General features: G+C 44.6%; 1 protein-coding gene across 7 annotated transcripts; it reads left to right on the plus strand.

Moving 5' to 3' along the window:
• Positions 1–1,114: 1,114 nt before the first annotated feature.
• Positions 1,115–14,620, plus strand: ptk2ba (protein tyrosine kinase 2 beta, a). Of its 7 annotated transcripts, none has more exons than XM_062446811.1 (30): positions 1,120–1,166; positions 1,542–1,826; positions 2,979–3,157; positions 3,668–3,755; positions 3,860–3,939; positions 4,118–4,180; positions 4,428–4,482; positions 4,758–4,898; positions 5,050–5,124; positions 5,273–5,374; positions 5,463–5,620; positions 5,919–5,965; positions 6,540–6,584; positions 6,902–6,999; positions 7,158–7,239; positions 7,557–7,657; positions 7,830–7,945; positions 8,174–8,277; positions 8,608–8,697; positions 9,011–9,215; positions 9,661–9,724; positions 9,863–9,928; positions 10,471–10,578; positions 10,759–10,875; positions 11,494–11,529; positions 11,732–11,770; positions 12,076–12,102; positions 12,190–12,321; positions 12,469–12,549; positions 13,091–14,620. In XM_062446811.1, the coding sequence occupies exons 2-30, from the start codon at positions 1,632–1,634 to the stop codon at positions 13,490–13,492; spliced, it is 3,096 nt and encodes a 1,031-aa protein (XP_062302795.1). In that variant the 5' UTR covers positions 1,120–1,166; positions 1,542–1,631; the 3' UTR covers positions 13,493–14,620. The 7 variants fall into 7 exon arrangements, with proteins under 7 accessions (XP_062302800.1, XP_062302795.1, XP_062302797.1 ...); XM_062446813.1 differs by having other exon boundaries at positions 11,732–11,759; positions 12,074–12,102; positions 12,187–12,321; XM_062446814.1 differs by having other exon boundaries at positions 11,732–11,759; positions 12,074–12,102.
• Positions 14,621–18,656: the final 4,036 nt, after the last annotated feature.

Consider the following 18,656-nt stretch of genomic DNA (forward strand, 5'->3'; position numbering starts at 1 on the left):
GTGAGTTCCTGGTCTTGAATAGACCGCCCTGGCTGCAAGTAGGAGTGTCATGCTGCGTGATGTGACGGTGATGCTGACTGCCAGTGCACACAAGTCTCCTTCATGAACCATCTTTGCCCGGTTTGTAATGGAGAGTTAGGTTGTGGTTGGTTGGATCTGGGTTACTACTGGGTTACTATCTGGGATCTACTGGTGACATGGGTTGGTCATTTCATGTCCTGGGGTGAAGCTTATCTAAAGCTAAACTGCTCCTCGATAAACCTTCTTCTCTCTTGTTCTGTCCTCCCTCTACTCCTTTCTTCTCCTTATTTGTCCTTTAGTCTCCTTGTTTCTGCTCTCCTCTTTCTTCTCCTTGTTCCTCCTCTCTACTCCTTTCTTCTCCTATTTGTCCTTTCCTCTCCTTGTTCCTCTTCTCCTCTTTCCTCTCCTTGTTCCTCCTCTCTACTCCTTTCTTCTCCTTATTTGTCCTTTCCTCTCCTTGTTCCTCTTCTCCTCTTTCCTCTCCTTGTTCCTCCTCTCTACTCCTTTCTTCTCCTATTTGTCCTTTCCTCTCCTTGTTCCTCTTTTCCTCTTTCCTCTCCTTGTTCCTCCTCTCTACTCCTTTCTTCTCCTTATTTGTCCTTTCCTCTCCTTGTTCCTCTTCTCCTCTTTCCTCTCCTTGTTCCTCTTCTCCTCTTTCCTCTTGTTTTTCGTTCTCCTGTCTTTGCTTCTCATCTTCCCTCTCCTTGACCTGGGGAAAGGATCTGTTAACAGAGTGTATGTTACTTTTAAGATGCATGTTTAAAGCTGTTTTCTCTCTTGAACAGAGATCTTATTGGGATTTTTATTTTTGTTTGAATTGTTTATCACTTGTATTATTGTTTTTATTGATTTTATGTAAAGCACCTTGAGCTACAATTCTTGTATGAAATGTGCTATATAAATAAAGTCTTACTTACTTACTTACTTACTCTCCTCTCCTCTCCCCAGACCACACTGAGTTTAAAGGCGGAAGTGAATGGAGCAATACCACTGGCTGCATGGGGTTTGCTGGTTGGTTGTGGAGCGTGCCACTGTGTAGTATCCAATCTGACAGTTTAGCTTTAAGTTTCTCTGCAACTTCCTCGTTTGTCAGTTTATATTTCCTCTTTTGTCACACGGTGTGCTTCTTGGCAGCAACATCTCCGGTAGGTCTTGAAACAAACTTTAAATAAATTGATACGTAAAATAGAAAATGTGTAACATGTCTTATTAATGTTCATATTGAAAGTGGGTTATCTTGTTTTGCTGTCTGCTCTGTTAGTCACTGGCTGGCTAAGACTTATGAAGGCTTCAGGTTCATTACGAGCAGTTATTTTCTAAGCGTTTTCGATTAATTTAGTTATGTATTGTAGGCCACACTTTCTCTCTTTCTCTTATCCTTTTCTCTTTCTTTATCTCTCCCTGTTTCAGAGAGAGATAACGTTTTTTTTTTGTGGTACTGTTTATCTGTTTCATATCCGGGCTTCGATCTTTTACTCTCCCTCTCTCTATGTTCCTCCACCCTTTATCTCCTTCACCAGGTCTATATCCAGCACGGTGTGTGTGTCTGAGTGTGTGTGTCTGAGTGTGTGTGATGGTGTGTGTTTGGTAGTGATATTGTCGCCGTGGAGATGTCGGGGGACACCGCCACCCTGTCCTGGAGGAATGTTGAGCCAACCAGCCAATCACAGCTGTTAGACCCCACAAAGACGGTTGCCGGTAACAACACTCCAGCGAAGATCATCAAAGTGTGTTTCACCAGCAACGGCTCCATCCTGGGGAAAAACTTTAAACTGGTCCGGTGTGAGGATGGATGGACCATCAGGGTACCACACCCAACACCACCTACACCACCATCAGCATCACCTACACCACCATCAGCATCACCTACACCAGGGGTGGGGAACGTCCGGCCCGGATCATTTGGTCCGGCCCGCCATGGCACTGCAGGAACCATATTATTAGGTGCATTATTCGTTGGCAGCAGCACTATTTTAATATGTGGAAGAGGACCGCGGAGGCGCGCAGCGTTGCGTACCAATGTACCAAAAAATTTCGCTTGCGCGCTCGCATTAAGTGTGGAATTCCTTTCTAGCAAATCAAACCCAGAATACGTTGTTGGTTTGGGCTAAGCCCCGAATGTTTAAAACGTATGGCTCCGCGCCTGATTAACACTCAGATCGATAAGCAGTCTCAAAAATTGTAGCAATATAAAAAATAATACGATCCCTTTCCGTAATCATGATACCCCCCAAGAAATGTTCGATGTACCCCTAGTCAAAGCAGGCTGCATCCGTGCCAGCTAACATCACAAACCTCACCAAAGAGAAGCAGTTCCAGCCATCACATTAGGGGTGAGTTAATTAAATGTTTGACCAAATATAGCAGGCACATTTTTCAGTTGATAATTCTGTACGGCCCCCGAATGATTTTATAAATATCCAAATGGCCCTTGGCAGAAAAAAGGTTCCCCACCCCTGACCTACACCACCATCAGCATCACCTACACCACCATCAGCATCACCTACACCACCATCAGCATCACCTACACCACCATCAGCATCACCTACACCACCATCAGCATCACCTACACCAACATCAGCATCACCTACACCACCATCAGCATCACCTACACCACCATCAGCATCACCTACACCACCATCAGCATCACCTACACCACCATCAGCATCACCTACACCAACATCAGCATCACCTACACCACCATCAGCATCACCTACACCACCATCAGCATCACCTACACCACCATCAGCATCACCTACACCACCATCAGCATCACCTACACCATCACCACTACACTGTATTGATAACCTCTCGCCTCACCTTATCATTAATTTTAGTAATCAAATATGTCTATGTATGGTACTAATGCGATTTATCTGAACAGTTTAGCTTGAAGTTGTATCCGAGCACAAACAAACATGCACACTTGGACACCATCACATGCACTCCCTCCTCAGGCTGTGGTGGGTGCGGTGTTGTCCAGCGGGTGTATCGGAGCGGGGATTCGCCACGCACACTGCTACGGCCTCCTGCTCAAACACCTCAAGTCCAGCGAGGAGCACTGGCTGCACCCTGACCTCACCGTGTCAGAGCTCGCCCTGCGCTACCAGCAGCAGCACCTGGAGGCCGAGTGGAGGTGACCTCTGACCTCTGGCCCAGAAACCCTAACCCTTAACACTGACCACTTCACCCTTTGTTTTTGACCATGACCGTGACCCTGGTGTGAGTGTTGTTGTGAACATAATGATGTGTGTGTGTGTGTGAGTTTTGAACATAATGATGTGTGTGTTTGTTTTGAACATAATGACGTGTGTATGTGTGTGTGTTTTGAACATAATGACGTGTGTATGTGTGTGAGTTTTGAACATAATGATGTGTGTGTTTGTTTTGAACATAATGACGTGTGTATGTGTGTGTGTTTTGAACATAATGATGTGTGTATGTGTGTGTGTTTTGAACATAATGATGTGTGTATGTGTGTGTGTTTTGAACATAATGATGTGTGTATGTGTGTGAGTTTTGAACATAAAGATGTGTGTGTGTGTGTGTGTTTTGAACATAATGATGTGTGTATGTGTGTGAGTTTTGAACATAATGATGTATGTGTGTGTGTTTTGAACATAATGATGTGTGTGTGTGTGTTTAGATATGATCTGAGGATAAGGTACATCCCAGCTGAATTTATGGCGAAGTTTAAAGAGGATAAAACCACCATGACGTTCTTCTACCAACAGGTCAGAGTGTTTAGGTGTGACGCTAGGTCAGGACATGTGTTTGCGTGTGTAACCTGGTTAAAAGGGGTTTGCGTGTGTGTGTGGGTCTGTGTGTGTGTTCACAGGTGCGTAGTGACTACATGCAGCACCATGCCAGTAAAGTGAGTGATGGCATGGCCTTGCAGTTAGGCTGTCTGGAGATTAGGTACAAGCACCGCTTTCTACACTCACGCACACACACAGACACACACACACATACATACACACATTCCCACACATGTACACACAGACCCCCCACACACACACACAAACACACACACACACTCTGAGGGAACTGAGACAGGAGGAGAGTTGCTGGTCTGATGTGAGTCTTTGCGTCCCAGGAGATTCTATAAGGATATGAACCCCAACGGACTGGAAAAGAAGTCAAATTTCGAACTACTGGAGTAAGTAAAGGATGCTGTGTTACACAAGGAAGTGTGTGTACAATATGTAGCCATGTTTGTGTGTTAATTTGCCAATGCTTGTGTGTTTCTGAACATGGTGAAGGATGTGTGTTTACGATATTTATGAATGTGTTCATTGCTATGTATTGGATAGAAAGTGTATTCCTTTGTTCATGCTAATTTGCTTGTGCTGATTTGTCAATGTTTGTGTGTTTGCGTGTGTGAGTGTGTGTTTATCTCCTTTCAGAAAAGATGTGGGTCTTGATCAATTTTTTCCCAGGGAGTTAATAGACAGCATGAAGGTAAAACATTTCTCATGACACACAATCTCGTTGAATGTGTATAGTGTTCATTATTGATGTATTGATCAGAGGTGTATTATTAAGTCATACAAAAAAGAACTCTGTCAAGTATTGATATAAAGAATATTGGTAAAAATTTCTGACGATTGCGGATGATTACTAAATATAGCTGATTATTAGTGTATTGCTGAATATAACTGATTATTAGAGTATTGCTGAATATAGCTGATTATTAGTGTATTGCTGATGATTGAGTTGTGTACTGTGTTGACCAGCCTAAGCACCTCCGTAAGCTGGTGCAGCAGACGTTCCAGGGCTACTCCAGCCTGCAGGAGGACCAGTGCATGGATCGCTTCTTCTCCACGCTGGCCACCTGCCACGACTACACACATGAGAGCTTCGCCTGCGAGCTGGTGGTGAGACCACTCACACGCTATCAACACCCCTTACACACACACACACACACACACACTCACATCGTCATTTGCAACCCACCACAAAACCCCACACCAATGTTCCGTTTTAAGATGTGTGTGTTTTTTTGTGTGTGTATGATTGTGTCCACAGCAAGATTGGAAACTGGCGGTAGACCTGGTCATCGGTTCTGCAGGGGTCTGCCATCGTGCTGACAAAAGCTCTGTGGTGAGAGTCATGTAGAGAACACACAGTCACACACAGACTCGTATACACTCACATACACTGTTAGTACATAAATGAAGTTGGCATAAGTGTCGTGATATAATGTCAGGAAGGGAATGGATACTGATATCTTCTGTGTGTGTGTGTGTAGCCTGTTTGCTTGGCCAGTTTCTCTCAGATACAAAGTATTAAATGTTCCCAGCAAGAAGACAACAGAGGACTGCTCACAGTCGGTATCAAGGAATCCAAACAGGTGACCACCCACATATAAACAGTACACACACATGCACCGCACACACCTGTCTGGGAATGACATTCTCCCTATGACCCCTGACCCCTAGCCTCTGCTGGTGAACACGCCCTCTTTGGCCACAACTGAGAACATGGCTGACCTCATAGATGGTTACTGTCGCCTGGTGAACTCCACGGAGGCCTCTGTCATAGTCAGGACGTGCAAGAGGAGAGTGTCCAATATCGCTCTACCTGCCATCCCCACATGGTGCGTGTGTGTTATACTGCAAAAGCTCTCTCTCTCTCTCTCTCTCTCTCTCTCTCTCTCTCTCTCTCTCTCTCTCTCTCTCTCACTTTCACACCCACTCTCTTTCTCTTCTCTTTCTTGTATATGAATACACCATATTACCATATTAATACACAAATGATTTTGTACACACACAGACAAACATGCACACACAGACCTCATAAACATCAGATATATGATGCGTAAACCAACGTGTCTGTGTGTGTTTATGTGTGCGTGTGTGTGTTTATGTGTGCGTGTGTGTGTGCGTAATTTCCAGCAGGAGCAAGGAGGACTCTAGTGTAAGTGTTCACGGACGCCGTGTGGGTGAGTGTCATTCTCAGTTGATACATTTACATTTACATTTTAGTCATTTAGCAGACGCTCTTATCCAGAGCGACTTACAGTAAGTACAGGGACATTCCCCCGAGGCAAGTAGGGTGAAGTGCCTTGCCCGAGGACACAACGTCAGTTGGTTGGCATAGCCAGGAATCTAACTAACAACCTTCTGATTACTAGCCCGATTCCCTAACCACTCAGCTATCTGACTCCCAGTAGGCATACAGTAGTCAGATACAGTAGGTAGGTGTGATAACAGCTGATACAGTAGGCAGGTGTGATAGGAGCTGATACAGTAGGCAGGTGTGATAGGGGCTGATACAGTAGGCAGGTGTGATAGGAGCTGATACAGTAGGCAGGTGTGATAGGAGCTGATACAGTAGGCAGGTGTGATAGGAGCTGATACAGTAGGCAGGTGTGATAGGGGCTGATACAGTAGGCAGGTGTGATAGGGGCTGATACAGTAGGCAGGTGTGATAGGGGCTGATACAGTAGGCAGGTGTGATAGGGGCTGATACAGTAGGCAGGTGTGATAGGGGCTGACAGAGTTCTGTGCCTGCAGGTTCTGAGATCTACGCTGAGATCCCAGAAGGTAAAGAAGACCGTGGTAAGTGGCACATCTTACCTTCTTCCCCTCTGCTCTCGTCTACCCCACTCTCCTCTCTCTTCTCCTCTCCTCTCTTTTCATCTTGTATTTGATTTTCTTCTGGTTTTCTCTTGATTTTTTTTGTCTTCTTATCATCTCCTCTCCTCCATACTTTCCTTTCCACCTTCAAAACATTATTTCTGGTCTTATCAGGCTGACTAAGTCCTTGGTTAGTGTTGGTGTCTGGAATGGGAATGTAACAATTCAGCTCTTATCAGCTAGATCTTTAGTTGTGTGTGTCTACTTGTGTGTGATGCATCTGTGTGTGTGTGTCATAGAGAGTAGGTTCCGCCTGTCTAGAGATGACATCATTGTGGGACGCATCCTGGGGGAGGGCTTCTTTGGAGAGGTGCATGATGGGATGTATAAAAGCCCAGTAAGTCATGAACCACCCGGGTGAATTTCAATACTGTACATGACGGTTGCATCTCAATACTGTACATGACGGGTGCATCTCAACACTGTGGTACTGAAGTGGCTTAAATCTGTCTAAACCTGTCCCTTTTGTGTGTATTTGAATGTGTGTGTTTGTAGACAGGGGAGAGAGTTCGAGTAGCAGTGAAGACGTGTAAGGACTGTAGTGACGAGGTGAAGGAGAAGTTTCTGAGTGAGGCTGGTGAGACTGCTGTGGTGTCAAAATAGAATCCTTATTCAAAGTCTTATTTCTAATAAGTCAGATGTGTTAAGATAGGTATGTGTGGCTCTCCACCTATCACTATCGTTTCTTCTCAACATCTCTCTCTCTCCCTCCTCCCCTCCTTCTATCCCCACTCCCTTCCTCCTTCTCTCCCTCTCTCTCTCTCTCTCTCTCTCTCCCTCCCTTTCTCTCTCTCGCTCTCTCTTTCTCTAACGTTCTGCCTCATTCTCTCTTTCTCTTTTTCTCTGTTTCCCTCTCCCTCTCTCTCTGCTCGCTCCCTCCGTTCATCCCTTCAGTGTTGATGAAGAGTCTGGACCACCCCCACATCGTGCGCCTGATTGGGGCGATCGAAGAGGACCCTGTGTGGATCGTCATGGAGCTCTATGAACGTGGGGAGGTGAGGGGTGAAGGGTCAGATGTTGGAGGTCGGAGGTCAAGCTGGCTATTATGCCAATTTTGCTTGAAGCAAAGTTGACAGTTAAATTATATATGTGTGTGTGTGTGTGTGTTTGTGCACCTTTTGTGTGTGTGCTTCTGTGTGTGTGCTTCTGTGTGTGTGTGTGTTACAGTTGGGGAACTACTTGGTTGAGAAGCAGCACAGTCTGAGCAGGGTGACTCTGGTCCTCTACAGTTTGCAGATCTGCAAAGCACTGGCCTACCTGGAGGGCCTTAACATGGTGCACAGGTAGCACACACACACACTAATGCACAGACACACACACACAGAACCACACTGCGCACACACACACATACATACAGACACATCCACACACACACATTTTCAGTGGTATTTTCTGTATGAAAGATTTGTATGTTGCTTTGGATAAAAGTGTTTCCTAAATTAATAACATAATGTAAATAAGTGTTCGTCAGGATTGGTCAGGGTGGATGTTGACCTGTGATTGGTCGACAGAGACATAGCGGTGCGGAACGTACTAGTGGCATCTTCTGACTGTGTGAAGTTGGGAGACTTCGGCCTGTCTCGCTACATTGAGGAGCAGGAGGAGTACTATAAAGGTATGCACACACACACCCACCACATACCACACACACACACACCACACACAAACACATACACACACACACAGCCACACAAACACATAGACACACATTCACACATGCAGGAACAGTGCTTGTCCACGAACAACAACCTAAACAGGTTCGTGTGACAAGGGGAAGGTTTCAGTTGATCTTGTGGTGATGTCTCGAACTCAGAGTTTGTGACAGTTACCAAAATAGGTCAAAATGGTACGTGTGGACACAGAGTATGCTTGTGTTTCCACAGTGATAGGCTAACAAGAGTGCCGGTGTGCGTGTGTGTGTCTGTGTGTTATTCTCGTCCTTCAGCGTCTGTGAGCCGATTGCCTATCAAGTGGATGGCCCCAGAGTCCATCAACTTCAGACGGTTCACCTCTGCTAGTGATGTCTGGATGTTTGGTGAGCATGCTGAGGAAGGCAGCTGACTGACTGAGCAGACTGAAGATGAATAACATTCCTTCTGTATATGTCTGTATGTGTTTGGTGTGTGTGAGATTGTGGTGTGTGTATGGGTGTGTGTGATCATGGTATGTGTGTGTGTGTGTGTGTGTGTGGGTGTGTGATCATGGTGTGTGTATGTGTGTGTGATCATGGTGTGTGTATGAGTGTGTGTGATCATGGCGTGTGTACGTGTCTGTGTGATCATGTTGTGTGTGTGTGTGCGCGTGTTGAATCATGATGTATATGTGTTTGATTTTGGTGAGTGTTGCAGGCGTGTGTGTGTGGGAGGTGCTGTCTGTGGGGCAGCAGCCGTTCTTCTGGCTACAGAACGGGGAGGTGATCAACCAGCTGGAGGTAGGGGTGCGTCTGCCCCAGCCCCCCCTCTGCCCCGGGGAGCTCTACTCCCTGCTGACGCAGTGCTGGAGCTATGACCCCCACACACGGCCCCGCTTCACAAAGGTGGTCTGTGAGCTCAGGTACACACTCATATTCATACACACACACATGCATACTGTACACACACACTTATGAATAGACACACATATGTCTTAGGTTAGTATAGGTTTATAAGGTTAGTATAGGTTATTATGTGTATTAGAGGTTTAGTATACTGTATTGAATATTGTATATTATTTGTATATTAGTAGGTTTACTATAGTTAAGCTTATCATAGATGTAATCTATGTTGTGTGTACTTATATGTTATGTTATGCCAGGTTGCTTTGCGTTGTCTTGTCCTAAGAATTTCAGTGCCCAGTCTGACCCTGTGTTGTTCTGTGCATCTGGCAATAAAAGACTTGAACTTGAATATATGATAACATACACATGTCCATACACACACTGCATTTATACACAGTGACATACACACACAGACCTCATGAACATCAGATATGATGTGTGATTGGACGTGTGTGTGTGTAGTGATATATACAGGAGGATGGAGAAGCAACAGGACGGTGACAGGATGACAGAGGCCCCCCCTAAGGTACTGCTCCAGACACACACACTCACACACACACACTTATACACTCACACACACATTACGCCCACAAACCTGCACATATACTCACATACTCACACACACTATGTAATGAATAACAATCCCCTTTCTTCCTCTTTTTAGCCATCAAGGCCATCAAAGCCACCTGGTTTCCACGGGAACACTCTCCCTCCGGGCATGCGGATGGAGGTATCCCTTTTGACAGTCCTTCAACTCAAAATTTAAACCAATCAGAACCCTCCACCACACCACTTCAACCAATCTGAACCATCGACCACACTATTTCAAACAATCAGAACAGTTTACCATACCACTTTACCAACCAGAACCGCCCATTACACCATTTAAACCAATGAGAACCCTCCACCACACCATTTAAACCAATCAGAACCCTCCACACCACCTAAATCAAAACAATTAATGTTCCCAAGGGGGGCCTCCTGGTGTCACTCCAGTGGATATGTTTGATGAAGTAAATGTAACCTCTTGACTTACATGGATATAGTCATCGACTCAGGTCTACATGTGGTCGGCCCACACTGTTCACCAGGGGCAGATGAACTAGTGTATGGTTAGTTTGAGCAGAAGCTGTGTTGCGACCTACATGATGTATCTCTGTATAGCTTGCTAGTCCTCTGCCTCCCCATCTCTCTGTGTGAGACATTTCCTGTCACAAACACAATGATTTCAGCTGCTGGTTAGGGCCTCAGCATGTGTGTGTGTATTTGTAGAGACTAGGGTCTCTGCGTGGAAGCTCCGCTGCGCTCAATAGCTCCTCATGCGGTTGGAACACTGGTGGCTCCCTCCCACGGTCACTGCAGCGACAGATGAGCTTTGGGGTAAGCACGTTGACACAAACCATAATAACCAGAGGAAAAATGCAAAAAACAGCCTTCGATGCGTGCTTAGCAAATCAATCTTTCCTAAAGCCCTACATGCTGCCAAATGCATCATTAGTATAGTTGTTAGTATTAATTTAATTACGTTTTTGCATGTGTGTGTGTGTGTGTGTTTTGGAGGGAGAGGCAGATGAGAGGCAGGCGTGGGAGAGAGAGAGGGTGGAGGACACACTGCGAAGACAGAAGCAGGAAATGCAATCTGACAAGCAGTGGCTGGAGCAGGAGGAGAGGCTGCTAGTGAGAACACACACACACTAACACACACTAACACACACTAACACACACTAACACACACACACATACACTAACACACACACACATACACTAACACACACACACACTAACACACACTAACACACACACACATACACACACACACACACACACACACATACACACACATACACACACACACACATACACACACACACACATACACACACTAACACACACACACATACACACACATACACACACACACACATACACACACTAACACACACACACATATACACACACATACACACACAGACATACACACACACACACCCATACACACACATACACACACACCCATACACGCACATACACACACACCCATACACACACATACACACACACCCATACACACACATACACACATACACATACACACACACCCATACACACACACACTAACACACACCACACACACACAAAGACACACACTAACGAATACAGACACTCACATTGAGAAACAAATAGTAGATTCAACACCTATGTGAAGTTATTTTCCTTGCCTGAAATGTACACATACATGACAGTTAGTATTGGTATTAATTGAAATATTTACAGTATTCTTGTTTTTATCTGCAGGATCCATCTGTTAAACCAGATTTGGAGGTTCCTATGGTATGACAGTGTGTGTGTGCGCGCATAAAGTGTTTTAAACTGCTCCGTATGTGACAGGAATAATGTTATAATAACATTAACAGTGCTGTAAAGAGTTTCTATCTTGTTTATGAATAGATTAATTAGACTTTAATACAAGGCGGACAGATTGCCTGTCCTGTGATAACACCACATCCTCCCCCATCTATCTGTCTGTCTGTAGCTGCCAGAGAGGGAGACAGGAGGAGCAGGTGAGTGTCTGGTCAGAAGTTGTTGCTTTGTGACAGGGGGACTGTTTCATAAACAGAAGTACAGTGAAGGCTCCTCTCTGACAGCCCCCCTCCTCTCTCTCTCTCTCTCCCTCTCTCTCTCTCTCTCTCTCTCTCTCTCTCTCTCTCTCTCTCTCTCTCTCTCTCTCTCTCTCTCTCTCTCTCTCTCTGTCTCTCTGTCTCTCTCTCTGTCTCTCTCTCTCTCTGTCAATTCAATTCTGTCTGTCACTCTCTCCCTATCTCTCTCTGTTTATCTCTCTTTCTTTCTCCCTCTTCGTCCTTGCCCGGTGCTCCAGAGAAGCCTCCTAAGCCAGCAAGCCAACAGGTAACTGACCTGTACTGTGTTAGGTGGGGGAAGGGGATGACCATGTTGATGTCGGACTGACAGGTTATGGTTGCCCTACTCCAGCAGATGCCCACTGCTGAGCTGGACCGATCAGGTGACCAGGTGTACCTTGGTGTCATGGCGATGGTGAAGGACGTGGTTGAGCTGAAGAACAAAGTCAACACACTGCCGGCCTCAGAGTATCCCAACGCTGTGAAGGTTCATAGCTGTGTGTGTGTGTTTGTGTGTGTGGTTGGCCTGTTTTTTATCTTGATTTGGTCTTACGTGTGCTTCTGGTATTCTCTTTCTTCTCTTCTCTTCCTCCCTCTCTTTCTCTCTCTTTCTCTCACACTCCCTCTCTGCCAGGCGGTGGCTTTAACTCTTCGTAGTTTGATTTGTAGTGTTGATGAGATCCTGCCATCCCTGCACAGCTCTGTAAGGACAGAGGTAGGTCATCACCACACACTCTGACACTCCTCTGTCTCTCCTCTGTCTCTCCTCTCTCTCTTCTCCTCTCCTCTCTCTCCTCTCCTCTCTCTCCTCTCTTTCTCCCCTCTCTCTCTTTCTCCCCTCTCTCTCTTCTCCTCTCCTCTATCTTCTCCTCTCTCTCTTCTCCTCTCCTCTCTCTCCTCTCTTTCTCCCCTCTCTCTCTTCTCCTCTCTCTCCTCTCCTCTCTCTCCTCTCTTTCTCCCCTCTCTCTCTTCTCCTCTCTCTTTCTCTCCTCTCTTTCTGCTCTCACAATCCTCTTATGTCCTTGGCTTCCTAACAGTCCCTGTCTTCCCTCTTGGGTCCACATCCCTCCCCTCGCCCACCTGCCTTCCTTGAGAGCACACCTTGAAGAGACTCGAATCAGATTAAAATTGAGGATTTAAATTCATTATGAATTAAATATAATGCTCACTTAATTCTATCTCCTCCCGATCTCTCTCTCCCTGTTTTCTCTCTCTGCCTTCCACTTTCTCCCCCCCCCCTAAACACACATCCCCAGATTGAGGGCACTGAGAGACTGCTGAATAAAGACCTGGGGGAGCTGATCAGTAAGATGCGATTGGCCCAGCAGAACTCTGTGACATCACTGAAGGAGGAGTGCTGCAAGCAGATGCTTTCCGCCGCTCACACGCTGGCACTGGACTCTAAGAACCTGCTGGACGCCGTGGACCAGGCCCGGGTCAGAGCCAACCTGGCCAGACCAACGCCAGACCCACCGGGGCCAGACTCACCGAGGCCAGACTCACCAGGGCCAGACTCACCGAGGCCAGACTCACCGAGGCCAGACGAACCGGGGATAGACTCACCGGGGCCAGACCCACCAGGGCCAGACTCGCCAGGGCCAGACCCGCCAGGGCCAGACCCGCCAGACTCAGCCCAACCAAGTGCCACGGTTCTATGAATTAGAATCTCACCGCAGGATCACTGAAAATCATAAACACTGTAGCACAGTCCACAGACAAAGCACGGTACCATCACACCTTCTCCTACCCCCGACAAGGAAAGGGTCTTCCCCCTTTGTCCTTCTCCCAGAGGAGAAGCTTCAAAGCTTCTGACCCAGCATGGGGTCAGATACAGAGGCCACACGGCCCACAGTATCAGAACAAAGGATTTACAAGGAATAACTTTCTTAAAGGATTTACAAACATATTCTCAAGGACTACATGGCTCATGGACACTATTTCAATGACAGTAGTTGATGTGTTATAATGTGTGTTTTTCCCATTTACTTAGAACGTTGTTTAATTGAGGTTTGATTATAACTTCCCTTCAAGTATAGTTAAGTCAGCCAATCTGGATATCAAAATGATTGTACCATACTAACAAAACCATTTACGAATGTTGTATTGTTATATTCTGAAGTATAAGCAATACATGGACATTTGAAATAGCTGAACTCTGAAAAGTTATCAGCCACTTCACACCTAGGCAGATCTCAGGACGACGCCCAGGTGGGGGAAAACTGACCAATGAAAGAGGTCACCTTCACGGGGACCCCCCCTTTTCCTTTGGAGTATAAAACCCCCAAACGTACAATCACCCCCGCTTGTTCGTAGGATTAAACTGAAGTGCTAGCTACATTTCTAAACTATTCCTCTCAACCTGCAAATTCACTGAGCGCCCGGAACTTTGGCCAAAGATTCCGTTGTTCTATTTTCGTTGGACGATAACGAAACCATTGACTCTACCTTTCTTCAAACCGACAAAAGTAACTACGATTTGCAATATTTCTTACCTGTGACATATTGGCATGTTGTGATTAAATTGTTGATGTTTGATTGTATTTTACAAATGAGTTAGCTTAACCCTTGCTAAGTTTGTTGCCCTTGCTCGTCCATTGTTCCCAAAGGCCTACCCCTCTCTCTCTCTCTCCCTCCCCCCTTTACACGCGCTCTACACAGCCATTGTGTTGCTCGCCCTCATTTGCATCCAGCCACTGTACTACTCTGACTAACCCATAACTTATCTGGTATTTGTTCATTATAATTACATTCTCCTAAATAAATCATTGTGTATAATATTCGCGTATCACTCACGTTATCTGATCTGCTCTACTTTCATAGAATTCACGACTTAAGATTAGACTGATTATTACGAAGGCTATTATTTAAATATTATTCAATAAGGTTTCCTCTATCCCTTTAACAATAAGAGGTGGTGCCCCAAGAACTACATACTTTATTATAAATTAAGTATTGCTAATCTTAAACGAGCAAACCCCGCTACATATTGGAGCCCCGTGACAGGCTTTGAAACAGATTGAAATGAGCGATCTATAACGGAGATACATTTTCCGTCTGAAACCCACCCTCCCACCCTTTTGGTTAAATTAACGCTCCGTTGTATTTAACTATTCCCCCAGATAGCTACGGTTTTAAACACTGTTTGAATACTGTGCTGTGTACTCATTGAATTGGCTTTGTCGTGAACAATTGGCTATTTGTGTGTAACTAACTAGCTTCGGAAAAGCTAGACTTGAGCGGAGGTACGCGCGTGCGCAGTGACACTGCGACCCGTCTCATTTCATCTTGTGAAACAAAGGCAGCGCTTCTACATGAAGGCATAAGATCCTTTTTATAGAGTCACAACACTACTATTTTGGTACCATACACGCTTCGGAAAGGTGTATTATAGTAGTGTTGGCCATTTGGGTTGAGTAAATCAACCAAGCAACTGATAAGTTGCCATTGTCTAGTTAGAGGTAGATAACAGACATTGATCAGTCCAAAAGGACTTTGATTTTGAAGGAGACTACGCAGCTCTCTACATTAAGCTATATGCTTCTACCTTGTTAAACAATTGGTAAATTGATTAACTTAGCTTTTCGGAAAAAGCTTCACTTTGTTTTGCATGTAATTCAACATTAATGTAAACACTCAACCTCTAGAATCAGTAAAGTAACAGTAAAATAATTATTGAGACAGGAGAAGCTGCTTATTTAAGGACCTTTATTGTTGCTTAACCGGAAATAGTTACCTTTCGTGAACAAAGACCTGTAATTTGATTTTCATTCCGCGCACTTAAAAGTGGAAGTTGTCAGAATATCGGCGTTGTTGACCATACTGAACTGTAATCCTATTTATCCCTCATCAATATACAACTTTAACAACAATCGCTAAATAATAATTAAACGTAAAGTGTATTATTTTTAGTTTGCCCACTCTATCTGCGATCAGTCCAAAAGGACTTTTGTTTGGAAGTAGCCGAACAACGCAGCCTGTACTGCCACAATATTGTTAAACAATTCCGAAATTGATAAACTAGCTTTTCGAAAAGAAGCTTCACTGTTTCGCATTCAATTCGAGGTGAATGTAAAACCCTTGCCCAATTTAAAGCTACATTATAGATGCAGCAACAATTTAGTTCATTATCTGTTTGATTCTACAAGCTAAACCGGCTAACTTAATGTGCTTTAGTATTTAAATACATTGTACTTTCTCAGTCCGGTTTAGGCTAAAACAAATCAACAGCTACTCAATCTAAATTCTCTAATCGTTTATAGATACTATAACAAGATTACTGAAATTAAGATTTAATATAGGCCTAAAAGAATAAATAATTTGTTTGAATCTTTGATCCTGGAAGGTGACTTTAATATTAATTTTAATTTCTGAATATTAATCTCAGTTTTGATTGTTAATCTTTGAATATTAACTTCTGATTTTAATTTTAGTATTGATTTGATAAACAATTTTTTTTAATCTTTGATCCTGGGTGGTGACTTTAATATTAATTTTAATTTCTGGATATTAATCTCAGTTTTTGATTGTTAATCTTTGAATATTAACTTCTGATTTTAACCTTAATATTAATTTGGTAAACAATTGTATTTATTTTCTGAATCTTTGATCCTGGATGGTGACTTTAATATTGATTTTAATTTCTGAATATTAATCTCAGTTTTTGATTGTTAATCTTTGAATATTAACTTCTGATTTTAATTTTAATATTAAGTTGGTAAACAAAAAAAAAAAAGGAAAAGAAAAGTATATATATTGCTGCCAAAAAGAGAACCACTACAAAACTAAAGTGCCTATCAACAATTATCACAATAGCATTGTGTTAATAACTTCCAGTAGCCGAACCAAACATGTCTCACCTCACGGAAGCTGAGAAACTGATTGTCCACCTATCCGAAAAAGAAAACCCAAGATATGTGGAAACGCTGACCGATCTAAATTCCGATATGATCACCAGGAAAACTCAAGAAGTGGTCATAGAAAATGTAGGCCAAATATTGAGCAAATCCCAAATTGTCAAATGCCTATCCAGCCTCGGTCTCAACTATGCTGCACTACTCAGGTTATCAATAACAAAAGTCAACACACAATGGACACAGGCTCTCCAGGATCGAGAGGATGCTCTCAAGGCGGCACAAAGAGAACAAGAGCACAGGAAACGATTGGAACAGGAAACCAGCGACCTGGCTGTTGAACTAGATAGAGCTAAAGCACAGCTAACGGAACAGGAAACACAGCTAATACAACAGGAAATAACCCTCAAAGATGCCCTCAAAGAAAAAGAAAAGGAACAGGACCGACGGGAGCAAATGGCACAAAGAGAACTGGAAATAGCTAAGACACAACTAATGGAAAAGGAAATAACCCTCAAAGATGCCCTCAAAGAAAAGGAAAAGGAACAGGACCGACGGGAGCTAATGGAACAAGAAACCAGTGACCTGACTGGAGAACTGGACAGAGCTAGACAACAGCTAATGGAACAGAAAACAACCCTCAGGGATGCCCTCAAGGCGAAAGAAACTGAACGAGATATCCGGGAAACACTTCAACAGGAGAACAAGGAACTCGCTACGGAACTGGGAGACCTAAAAGAAGAAATGCAGGGGGTTCAGAAAAGCAAAAAGGACTCAACCGCCCTCATGGAAAACACTATTAAGATGTTGGATGAAGCTAATGAAAAAGTAGCAGACTACGACCACCAAAAAGAAGAATGGCACACTCTCTACACAAAATTCCAACACCTGGACCAAGATCTCTCACACATCACAGCTGACAGGGAGACAATGAAGGAGGAGTTACAGGAAACAAGAAATGAACTGCTATCTACCATTCGTAAGCTGAACAAGGCGAACGCCACAATCCAGTCCACAGAAGACCCCGACACCAACCGAAGGTGGGGAAAAGACGACAGAGAAGTAGATCGGCATTCAAGAAACCAAAACCCAAGACAGCTGCAATCACCTGAAGCACCGCTCCACTCAGAATACGAAACAAGAAGACCATATAGGGATACATCCCCTCCCAGCCAATCTCTGTACCAAGCTGACACGAATCCACGAAGGATGAGGAGAACAGAAGATGTGGAACAGCAGAGCAGAAGACTGTATGACCAGAAAATGGAGCTACAATTCCAACCTGAACGTCGCGGTCAGACCACAGCCCCAAACAGATGGGATGACCATGATGAACCCTCACGTTCAGCCTATCCACAAAATGCATGGGAAATGCATGACCTGCCACCAGCAGTGTCACTAGATCTGCTATTGAAAATTAGCAGGAACATAGAGAAGTTCGATCCAGACAATCCCACTCAGAGCATTGAGATGTATCTAGAACAACTGAACTCTAATCTCGAACGCCTGCCTACAGCTACAGACGCGGACAAGCTGTACCTGTTGAAGAACACCTCTTCCAGCTCAATCAGAGCCCTGCTTGACAGGCAACCTGCTGGAGAACGCCACAGCTATGACATGGCTTGCCGGACCCTCAAGGCTTGGCACTCAGAAAGTAAAGGCTCCTGCTGCACTATCGCCCTGCACACAAAACAAAAGGCCAACGAAAACCCAAAGACATTCTATGAGAGGCTCCGGAAAGCCTATTTCGCAACAGAAAACCAACCCGGAGGAGAAGAAACTCCCATGTTCAAGTCAGTGTTCATCAACAACCTCTCCCAATCCATAAAACCCTTCATGACGACCTTCGCGAACCAGGAAACCATGACGGCTCTGCAGCTGAGGGACATGGCATATAAATCATGGGCGAACAACAATCGATCCCAAGACTCAAATGTCCATGCGGTGGAATCAGACTCACACCTACAACTAG

Source organism: Osmerus eperlanus, chromosome 21, assembly GCF_963692335.1.
Source record: "Osmerus eperlanus chromosome 21, fOsmEpe2.1, whole genome shotgun sequence".
Taxonomy (NCBI): Eukaryota; Metazoa; Chordata; class Actinopteri; order Osmeriformes; family Osmeridae; genus Osmerus; species Osmerus eperlanus.